General features: G+C 42.3%; 1 protein-coding gene across 1 annotated transcript in view; it reads left to right on the top strand.

The window, feature by feature from the left end:
- Positions 1-429: 429 nt before the first annotated feature.
- TUBGCP3 (tubulin gamma complex associated protein 3) overlaps positions 430-11,663 on the top strand; it is a 48,641-nt gene continuing 37,407 nt past the window's right edge. Inside the window, exons 1-2 of the mRNA XM_041418061.1 lie at positions 430-707; positions 11,207-11,314. Of these exons, the coding sequence (XP_041273995.1) occupies positions 632-707; positions 11,207-11,314 (184 nt within the window). The 5' untranslated portion in view covers positions 430-631. The remainder of the gene's footprint in view (positions 708-11,206; positions 11,315-11,663) is intronic.

Genomic DNA, 11,663 nt, shown 5'->3' with positions numbered 1-11,663 from the left:
TACCTCGATTCTGTGTGTGTATTGGCCTCTAGCACAGCGGATGAAAGAACCAATTTTGGCAAGAGGATTACTCGGCATCCGTGTCTACATTCTGCAGCCCCACGTCTGAAGCCCTCTGCTAGCACTCCATCAAGGCCTTTTCCGCTCCTGCCCGAGATGGCCTGAGGAGGCCTCCGCCTCCTGCACTGGGTACAAGAGCTGTGTTGCAGTGAATGTGAGCGTCGATGGAACGAGTCTCTGGGACTGAGTGTGAGGCGTTTCCCGGCGGGGAAGCGCAGCGGGCCGGGCAGGTCCGGCTCTCCGCCTGGGGACGGCGGGTCTGGTCCCGCTCGCCGGTCCCGCTCGCCCCCGGCGATGGCGGGGCGCTCCCGCCCCGGGTCTGCCCGCGCGCGGGGCGGCGCCTGCCCCGGAACCGCCGCGCGGGGCATTGTGGGTGCGCGGCCGCGGCTGCGGCTTTCGGCGGGTCCCGTGAAAATGGCGCCGTAGGCGGGAGCGGGAGGTGCCGCCGGCTCCCTGCGCTGCCGACCGGGCGGCGCGTCCTCGCCCCTCTCCTTCCCTCCGCCACCCCGCCGTGCTCCGGCTCTGCCGCCCGCTCCCGGCCCCCGCGCCACCTCCTGCCTCCCGCGCGGCGATGGCGACTCCGGACCAAAAATCCCCCAACGTTCTGCTGCAGAGCCTCTGCTGCCGCATCCTGGGCAAGAGCGAAGGTAACGGCGTTCCCCCGCCATTCCCCCCGCGGCAGCGTTTGGAGCCCGCGGGGGCTGCCCCGGCAGGGCTGCAGAGGCGCCGGGCCCCTCGGCAGGGAGCGTCGGCGGCCTCCCGACCCGGGGGTGACAGCCCGGGCAGTGCCGAGGGGCGGCTGGGCACGGCAGCGGCCCTGCGAGCCGGAGCCCTGCGGCGGGAGGCGGCCGAGATGGCTCCGTGCCCTCATCCTCCGGCTCCCCTGGAGCGTTTGGCCGGCTGGTGAAGGCGCTCTCCTCTTCGGGGAGCGGGGCACCGGTGCCGGGGTGTTTGGGCGAAAGGGGGCTCCGTGTACGGGCTGAGGAGCCTCCGTCTCCCGCCGGTGCCTGCTCGAGTGGAGCCATTGACGTGCGCCGGGTCCGCTACAGGTCCTCGGTGTCTTGATGCTGCTGTGAATCTGCAGCAGGGGAATGAATCTCTTGTCTGTTTGCGTAAGTTTCTCCCTTGCAGTCAAGACGAAGACTGTTTTTAGTAAGCAGTCGGAGGGGTGGAAGCGAAGGCGTGCATCTGCTGAGTCTCCTTTTTAAGTTGCTCTGTTTATCAGCATGGCTCGCTGGAGAAACTCATGCAGAGGCTTTTATTGCATCTTTTTTCTTGTGTGAGAGGTGACTTTCTCCATTATTAGTAATGGCTGTCAAGTCCCTTATTCTTTTCTCTCTCCATGCCCCTTTATTCTGACAAGTCCCTTTAGATATTTCCAGGATAGTAACTAAGACTTTTGAGCATTACCTGTTGTAAAACATTTCTAGAACATGGCTAGTGGATTATTGCTATTTTAGGAATCTAGAAAGTGTGTAACAAGGTGCAGATATATATATATATATATAGTCTGTTTCTCAGACTTTCCATCTGTTGCAGACAGCATGTCATGGTCTCACACCCCATCCTTGTCTCTCAGTTGGAGAGCTAACAGTTTAATGGATGGACTGTTTGGTGAATGAGAAACTGAAACTGGCAGCATGGCCACATCCAAAGAGTTGTAGTCACTGTCTCAATGTCAAAATGAAGATCAGTAGCAAGTGGTGTCCCTCAGAGGTCTGCATTGGGATTGATGATGATCAATATCTTTATTAATAACATAGACAGTGGGCTTGAGAGTGCCTTTGGAAGGTTTGCAGATAACACCAAGCTGAGCAGTGCAGGTGATGTGCTGAGGGAAGGGAGTACCATGCAGAGAGACCATGACAGGCGTGAGGAGCACACCCATGTGAACCTTTAGGTTCTGCACCTGGGTCAGGGCAATCCCCACTATCTGTAGACAGTGGAGGGTGGGTGGATTGAGGTCAGTCCTGCAGGGAAAGACGGGAGCGGATGAAAAATTGGACATGAGGCAGTAATGTGCATCCCAGAAAGTCAGCATATTCTGAGCTCCTTAAAAAGAAGCATGGACAGCAGGTAGAGAGCAGTGATTCTCCCCTCACTGCTCTGCTTTTGTGAGATCCCATCTGCAGTACTGTATTCAGCTCTGGGGCCCCCAGTTCTGAAAGGATGTGGAGGTATTAGAGCAGGTCCATGGAAATGGTGAGAGGAATGGAGCACCTCTCCTACAAAGCAGGTCTGAGAGAGTTGGGGTTATTGAGCCTGGAGAAGGCTCTGCTCAGAGATCTCACTGTGGCCTTTCGGTCCTTAGAGAGGGCTTATAAGAAAGCCATGTTTTAGCAAGGCCTAAAGTGACAAAACAAGGGGTAATGGCTTTAAACAATTATAGGGTATGTTTAGATTGGACACAGAGAAGAAAGTTTTTACAGTCGGGATTGTGAGGCACAGGACCAGGTTGCCAAGAGGAGTTGTGAATCCCATCCCTGGAACTGTTCAAGACCAGACTGAATGGGCCTTTGAGCAACCTGATCAAGTGAAAGATGTCCCTGCCCATGTCAGGGGAGGTGGACTAGATGGTCTTTGAAGGCCCCATCCAGCCCAAGCCACTTTGTGATTCTGTGATTCATCTGAGAGCCTTGGTAAGGTTGGTAGGAAATGGGAATCTTTGTGTTCACTGAACTGTTGAGTAGGGACTCCTTCACGGAAAACACTCCGTGTAACCCTAAGATGTTAAGGGTCTTTTTCAACCTGAATAATTCTATGATCAACAGCTGTTGATTGCTGTGTTTTGTTTTTTAAAATATTTCCTTTTGCATTGCATTTTTAAGTCTTTTGCAAGGCAGTATTTTTTTTTCCCCAGAATCCATAGTATTTCTGTATCAGGAATTCCTGTTGTAAGATTTTATCAGGATGTGGCAAATTTCTACTCTTCTCCTATCTCCACCAAGTCAGCAGTAGTTTCTGAACTGTTTAATGCCTCTTGTGTTCTTCTGTAACCACGTGTTTCTTTTAGCAAGTGTTTTAACTGTATTTTACATCACACTACAATTCTAAGGTGCTCTTCCAGCTCTTTTTTTAAAGCTTTTACTTGCCTTTAACATTCTTTGGAAACTTTTTGCTGATATAATTGGTGTATGTTCTCTTTTAAGAGTATTTCAAAGATTTGTTACCAGAATTCTCAAATTATTGTGCTAGTTACTAGTTCTATTTCCAAAAACAAATTTTAAAAGAATTGGAAACTAGATTATATTGCTTTAGTGGATACCTTTTCAAGGACATTATTTCTATAATGTCTAGTCCTGTTTTCTTCATGACTTTTTTCTTGGATTTGGAATCTAATCTAAACTAAGTCTAAGCTTGTTTCTTAGTGTTATCTAGGTCTTTGATACTTTTTAAAGTTAAGCAGAGCATGAGAATGGAAATGGAAACCTCTGAGTAACAACTGAAGTATGACGATTGAGGTGAAATGGCTCACTTCTAGCAACTTAGGATCTAACTTTTTTTTGAAGTCATAGTGTTGATACGTCTCTGTATCTCCTGACAGGAATAATAATTTTATTTACAAGCAGTATGTGTAAAAACATGCAAGAGAACTGTTTGGTTTATTTTTTTTTAATGTTGAACCTGTTTATGTGTGTTGGGATTCTGATAATGTAACTATAACCCTTTCTATGTTTGGCTAATGAAAGTAGAAATTTTGGCCAAAATCACAGTAAGTTTTTGTGTGCAACCTGTGGTCTGCTTGTCTGTGCACTTGAGGATTATCTGAGGACTTTGAAGTGACAGCTGAAAAAAAAGTGGGTTGTCTGCCACATTTATCACCCGTGTTTTAATGCATGTGACAGATGGGAAGCCTGTTCTTACCCTGCTCTTTATTCCTGTGTTAGGAGGGTTGCTAGCACTGAAACCTCAGCCTTCTGAGACAGGATTTCCCTTGAAGCAGTCAACTGTAGTACGTATGTTAGCTCAGCTATGGACTTCAAATGCATAGAGACTGATAAATCAAAACTTTTGTGAAAGTCTCAGTGATGAAACGGGTGTGTGGTGGATTTTTCCCCCACCCCCTTGCTATCTGTGTCCAAGAAATACATAAAAGACAATGAGGTAATTTTGATCGAGGAAGATGCATGTATCTGAAGGTGGTAAGGAACCCACTGGACAAGCTGTTTAGCCTCTCGCTGTTTTTCAGTCTTGTAATTCTTGTTCCTTTCAGCAGAAAATAAGTTTGGAGTAAGGTATTAGTGTGTGGTTGGTGGTTTGTGTGCAGCTTCTTTGCTCCTTGTGTATCGTCAAGTTAGGCTGCTTTGTAGATACACATCCTCTTTTTTGTAGCAAACTTTACAAGTGTTATCAGTTTAGTATTTGCAAAGTAATTTATGATGTTCAAGTACTTCTACAGAGTTCAGGGGCAAAAACCTTGGACACTTAAGAAATCTTTAAATTTACTAGGGAAATCTCTACTAACAATTCAAGAAGCTGAAAACATCCATCTTAAACCGTTTGTGTAGTTAACCTGCTGTGAATGTGAAGTACAAGGTACTGATGAAATTGAGTGAAATTTAATTGGTAAATAATAAAGGAATTGATGTTTGATGACTTTAATGGTTGTTCCTGCCTGTGCATTCCCTGAGTTTCTGCTTGAGAATTTTTGTTCTCCCTTTGTTCCTTCTCAGCACTTGTGTGTTATGTTTGTGAGGAAGCTACATCTGGATGAGGAGATCTGTTTATATAATGCCTGTGTGATAATTGTTCACTTAAGGCTAAGGTGGGATTACTCTTCTTCCGAGTCTTCATTGTGCAATACCCTGCCTGAAGCCTTCCATAAACCCATCAAGGAATTTTTTTGCTTCTGCCTGTGATGGCCTTAGAAGGCTCCCACCTTCTCTGCTAGTTAAAGATTTATGTTGAAGTGAATTTGTGGTTTGATGGACTGTGACTTCAGGCTCTCAGTGGTGGAGCCATCTTCTCTCTCTTTCCCCTTTTGGGATCATCCCCTAAGTAGAGGGCTTGCTTTGTTTCCTGAACTAGTCAGCTGCATAGGCCTAGTTCCTGGGATTTACTTTTTGCAAAAGACTCTGCCTCTGAGAAATTCATTACAAGGTCTACTGAGTGATGTGGAAGAACTGTTTAGTTGGTTGGGGTTTTTTTTTGTCTATCTAAACTTTTCTTTCCCTAAAACTAGTGTTTGAAATCTTTTTGTTACTGTGCTCTAGCCAGTCCTCACGGAGGGGTGTAAAGCTTTGCGTGGTGCTGTGTGTCTGCAGTCAGCCACTGTGATTAGTTTGGGGTTTCTGCCCCTGCAGGTGGAGCTGCTGCTGACCTCCCTCTTCCACATGTTTAAGGATTACTGCACTGGCTTTGTATTATCTTCTGTGTTTTTCCAGGCTATCCACTCACTTTTATACTTACACCTAATCTTGCAGGGAGCTTGCTTACCTGTGCAGTAATGTCTATAATTTTCTTTTTCTCCCCTGTGTTTGTATGCTCCAGTGGTTATACATACCTCTCGTTGGACAATGATTTTAGTCCTTCTGACAAAGAACTTCTTGTTCTTAGCTATCTTTCACAAATCTCCTGGTAATCTTTAAAACTCTAAGACTTCTCAGTGCCTCCAATCGAAACAAATTGTATTGCTGTAAATATTCAAGCTGAATCTATTTGAGTTTGAAAGCTAAGAAGATTTTTGTGTACCAAAGTACTATTGGAGGTGTGCATGCTCTAGAAAGTAAAGTAGTATTTCAGTCTTTGGGGAGCAGTTTGCTACCTGAAGTCCATACTGGCCTCAATTTAATCTCCAGAGTGTCAGTGGCAGTTCTGTTACTGCTGTTTGATTTTGATTTTTTAAACTCTGAATTATTGGAATAGATGTTAAAATTTCATGCCTGGGTAAAAGCATAGAGTTAATTCAAAGGGTGATATGGAAGGATTTTTACCTATGCTAGTAACAGAGCAGATGGAACTTGACAAAATAGTAAAAATTCACAGTGAGGGAAAGTTCTGAAAATATTGTGACAGAGTTGTTGATAGTCCAGTGGGACAGTACTCAAATCTGTTTACTAGCAATGCAACAAGAGCCATCCATATTAACAGAATTAAAGAATAGTTATGTTTCCTGTGCTGTGCATCAAAGTTTGTGGACAACTTCTAAGTAAGGAAAGATATGGGAGTGTGTGTGGCTTGGGCTTTATTTTGTGCTTATGTTGATTTATTTTCTTTTGTGGGAAAGGAGTCTGGAGACTAGAAAAACAATTAACAATAAATTTAAAGTGCTTCAACTAAAAACTTTCATCAGCAGAAGTTTAAGATATTGTCTAAATCAGAAGGCTGATGTAAAATCAATTTTTTTCCTGAATACTTCACTATGTTTCATAGAGTCACAGGAAGACTTCACTTGAAGGTACCCTAAAGGTCATCTAGTTTTAATGTTGCTGCCATGGGATGGGACACCTCCCACTATACCAGGTTGCTCAAAACCCATCCAGCATGGCCTTGAGCACTTCCAGGACAGGACATCCACAGCTTCTCTTGGCAATCTGCTGTAGTGTCTCACCATCCTTGCTGTAAAGAATTTCTACCTAGCATGGTGTATAAGTGTCTCCTTTTCTATTTTAAAATCGTTTCTCCTCCTTGTCCTATTACTATCTGCCTATGTAAGAAGTTGTTCTCCTCCTTTTTATAACCCCCTTTAAGTACTGGAAGGCCACAATAATGTCTCTGCACAGAGCTTTCTCTTCTCCAGGCTGAACAACGCTAGCTCAGCCTGGCTTCACAGGAGAGGTGCTCCAGCCCTTTGGCCATCTTTGTGCCCTCCAGTGGACCTGCTCTTAACAGGTCCAAGTCTTTTTGTGCTGGGCACCCCGGAGCTGGATGCAGCACTGCAGCTGGGTCTCATGAGGCCACAGTAAAGGAGAGAATCACCTCCCTTGAACTCCTGGCCACCTTTCTTTTGATATAATCCAAGGTGTGTATCAGGCCTTCTGGGCTGCAAGCACACATTGCTGCCTCGCGTCCAGCTGTTCTTCCCTGAGAACTCCCAAGTCCTTCTCTGCAGGGCTGCTCTCACTGGGTTCTGCCAGTCTGCAGTTGTGTCTGGGATTGCCTCAACTCAGTGCAGCACCTTGCATGTCATAACCAGGCTGGGCCTAGAATTGCACATTTCAGACCCAGTGTTTTCTACGGGAACAAGCAGTTTTGCTCACAGTGTATGTGGATTCTCCTCAAGAACAAAACAGCAGTGCTAATGGCGTTTGAGATTGGCCTTCTAGTTTTTATTGTTATATGCCATGTTAATGCCATTGCTTTTTCCCCAGGTAATACTTCATAGTAATGTAGAACATCTGATATGAGTAAAACAGAGGAGATACAGCAGCATTGCTGCCTGGGCAAACATCATATGTACTCATGGTATATGTGAGAAGGTGAAAAGTTTTACAGCTTTTCTTCCCAGCTTAATTTTGCAACAAACATTTTGTTATAGGAAAGAAGCTTGTTGTTTGGTTTTTTTTTCTTCAATATGTGTATTTGGCAGCACCTGTATCTGAAGTAGTTTGCAGCAATAATTATTCCCTGGTCAGCACCATTCCTACAGCACTGAATGCAGTTTAGAGTGTAATTGTTTGACAATAATTTTGTATTTGTGTTTAAGGAAAATGGTTGTCTGGGGTGATGGACAGCTGACTGGACAGTTTGCTAATCTTTGAAGTCTTTCAAGAAAGAAGGAAACTGGTTTAGCTAAACTTTCTTTAGCATGGTCCTATAATTTAGAAGTTGTTTATAGATGTATTTAAATAACCAAACATCATCTTTTCAGGAAGCAGTTTTCTCACAATGATTTGGAAAAACAGTTTCAATTACTACTTGGGCTTTTAAGGATTTCCCCCTGCCCGCTTTTGGAAACTTAATTGACCAATAACTAATCTTATTTAAAGAAATATGTAAGAGTATAAAGTGAATTTCAATTTACTTCCCTAAAATTATAGGTAATGCTAGAAACTTCTTTATAGCACTAGTCTTGCTGAATTTCAGCACATCCTCTGAAATACTGCCTTCTTGCAGGTAATAATTGGCTAATTATCTCTTTGTCTTGTGAACTTTTCCTTTAAATTTTATCTTTAGTCCTATTTCTCCTTGCTTTCTTTACAACCAGAGTCTTTCTATGCATTGCTTCTATGTATTTTTTTCCATGGGGCTACACTTGTATTTTCTTCAGCTTTAAAGTGCTGTTACCTGGCTTTTGAAGTAGTTAAATTCTATTACTGCATTGTGTGTAGGAAAGGTTGAATGGCTGCATGGAGTATAGATCTTTGAAGGATTGAAGGGTTGCTTTGTTCAAGGGAGACAGTTTTTAAATTTTCATTTTTTTTCTTTTGATTTACAAGTGACAGTTCTCTGCTCAGCTGTGTGGCTGCTTATCAGTGTTGTTAATTGTGTGTGTATTACTTAGGGGCTCTAGTCTGAGGAGAGGTGGCTGTCTCTGTCTGCATTCTCTGCTCTGATCAGACCTCTGGAAATCAAGTAATGATCAATGTTGTTTTACCCCTTTAGCTTTCAGACAGCTGCATCAGATATATTGAGCTTGCTGTTATGTAACAGAGTCATGCTGTAATCATTTTCTGATGAAGGATGTTCAAATAGATGGCTGTATATTTTAAGTATGTCTGCTGTCATAATGATGATTATTTGGGGAGGGAAGCAATTAGATGTGCCTGTTAGTTATAAGCTGTGTGAATTTTTATTGTACTGACACATATCTGTATTTAGTTATATTTAATCACTTTAGGTACTGAAGTTATTCTATGAATTCATGAGAAATAATCTGCTGAAGAAACACCCACAGCAGGGAATTTTGCTTGTAAAAAGGAAGCTGGACTTGGTATGAGTAAAACATGAAAATCTGAATTAAATAAAATAGAAAACCAGTCTTGCAACAGAGCTGTTGAATTGCTGGTGCAAATCAGCAATGTATAAGGAACAGATAATTTTCCATGTTTTCAGTAGTGCTACAGGTTTAAAAAGCAAGATTTGTTGGGTGGAATTGCAGTCTTTCAACTAGAGATCTTTCTCAGATGCCTTGTGACGGCAGTATGGAAAAGGCTATACTAAATTTCAGTGCTTTAACCAGTCTTGTTATGGTTGGTGTTGAAATAGAAAGTTGTTACAGGAGGTAATAGATTTTCCTTAAAACTTGCCCATTACAGGAAAAGCTTGCCCCTTTCCTATCTGCTGCCAAGTACACAGTTGAGGAATAAATGGAACATACGCTGTTTGGGATAACTTAGTGTCAGCATTTGCTTTTAATTTGCCATGCAGAATACTTTTTTTAAATCTTGAGCTCCGTTGTGGCATGCATTAAACTTAAGAATCACACAGAAATGCTTCTGCATACTTAACTCTTCACACCTAGTTCATCAGTAGCTGTACTATTAAATTTTTATATTTGTATTTTCAAAACCTTATTGCAGTTGAAAGGTTGCTTAGTCTAACAGCAGGGGAGACATTTGTCATAGCGACTTGTGACCTTACAGTAATAGTGGCATTTTCTTCTCTGACAATAGAACAGTACTCTTGCTCCTTCTGTCGGCCAGTATTGTGAAATGCTGTTAAATGTTAATGACTTTGTGTGAGCAGACTGTTTCCCTGATTGTGTGAGGCATTTCTTTGTGTGAATTGGTTAATGCTTGCTGTTCTACAGTTATATTCTGGTGGAGTTGGACCAGTGGATGACATTTATAGTACAAGACAGTATAAAATGGACATTCAAAAAGAATGTAGAGCATTCAAACACAATCTAGCACATTGTGATTTTCAAATTTCAAACTTCTTTCCATAAGTTTTTAAAGATTTTAATGCATTTAATCAATATTTGACTCCTACTGTCTCCAAGGTGATTTTTTTTTCCAGTTGCAAATATTAGTTAATTAGTTAAGAGATGATAAATGCTTAATATATGTCTTCTTCTAGTGGTTCTTTACCTTATGTCATTTTTCTGTTCCTTTTGTACATATTTGTCCTGACCAGCATCGTTGGCTGAACCTTTGCTGCATTACTTGGCAGTTTTCCCTAGGAGCTGATTGCTCAGCTGGCTGAATAAAACACACAAGGATGTGATGCATTTGCACACATAATTGTTATATACAGAACAGACAATATGCAGAATTGCTTGGATGGGTTTCTTTCTCCAAGTAACAAGATTCAAGTGTTGCAAGCACACTTGGTTATTTTCTTATGTACCTTTTTCCTTGTATTATTACAGTTGTTTCTAGATAAGGAATAAAAATCTGTCTGACCTTTTATAAGGGCACTTTACATGTCTGTAGGCTTATTGTTTGATTTTCAGGTCGATAAATGGGAATATAACTATGCTATAGAAGCATTAATACTGACCTGGCCCTTTCTTGGTGTTACCAGACTGTTAGTTTTCTCAGAAAGCAAGATACTTGCACTAAAACAGTGCAGTTAAACTGTTAAACAGTTTAACAACAAGGTTAAAACCAGAATTATTGCATTAGGAAGAAGCAGTGGAAGGAGGTCACTGATTTGTGACCTCTGTGACACATTATGGATTGGGATGTGATGCTGATATCTCTGAGCTGGCTTTGGACCAATGGGTGAAACCATTCAAACTGTTTTAACAAAACCAAACCTAAAACTGGGATGCAAACTGGTAAAAGCACTGTTGTGGATATCTGAATGAAGATCCATGGGTAGGTGGTGAACGTGAGTGTATTGCTGTGGTGTGTGAGCTGAATTGTGTGACTGTGTGCCAGGTCCCACAGCATTTCTGTCCATGGGGAGGGGCAGAGCCAATTAAGTGTGCAAATGCTCTCTAGCAACTGGGTAGACCTAAGTGTCTCTTTCAGCTCAGAATAGGAGGGGCTTATTTACAAATTTTGATGCAGTTATTTGTGGAGTATGTACAGGTGAGTGTGTTTGAAATATCACATTAATACTACAATAAACTGGACTTTACTGCCCTCTGGTTAGAAGTGTGCCTAAGAATCACAGCGTAATGTTACCAGATCTAAGCCAGGTACATTTTTGCTGCTTTCAGACATAGCAATGTAATCTCATGTCTCACATTTTAAAAATTAGTTTTAATAGAACTGTAGCATTCTACTTAACTGACAGTGTTTTCTTTTTCTTTCAGCTGATGCAGCCCAACAGTTTCAGTATGCAGTGAGAGTTATTGGAAGCAATTTTGCTCCCACTGTTGAGCGTGATGAGTTTCTTGTAGCAGAGAAAATCAAGAAAGAACGTAAGTGCATCTTGTTTCTTTCTTAGAAACACAAAGTTCTTTTTGAAGTTAATGAGGTTATTTCTCTGAAAAGGGGACAACTCTGCCTCACAGATAGTTATCTAATCTATTATTAATGCTTTATTCCTGAAAATCTCATGATGTAAATGCCATTAATTTCCTAGTAAATATTCCTGAGTGGCTATTTGTATTCACAGCTCAGATTTTTCTGAATGCTCAGCTTAAACTTTCCTTGCTGCTTTGTATCTTAGCCACTGTGAAGACAAAGGGCAATTAATACTGCACTCCATTCACCTTAATAGTACTTGGAAATTATGAATTCATAGTTCTTCTTAGAAGAGTAAAAGAC

Source organism: Onychostruthus taczanowskii, unplaced genomic scaffold (genome assembly GCF_017590055.1).
Source record: "Onychostruthus taczanowskii isolate IOZ18803 unplaced genomic scaffold, ASM1759005v1 scaffold58, whole genome shotgun sequence".
Lineage (NCBI taxonomy): Eukaryota > Metazoa > Chordata > Aves > Passeriformes > Passeridae > Onychostruthus > Onychostruthus taczanowskii.
This window is presented reverse-complemented; position numbering and strand designations above follow the sequence as displayed.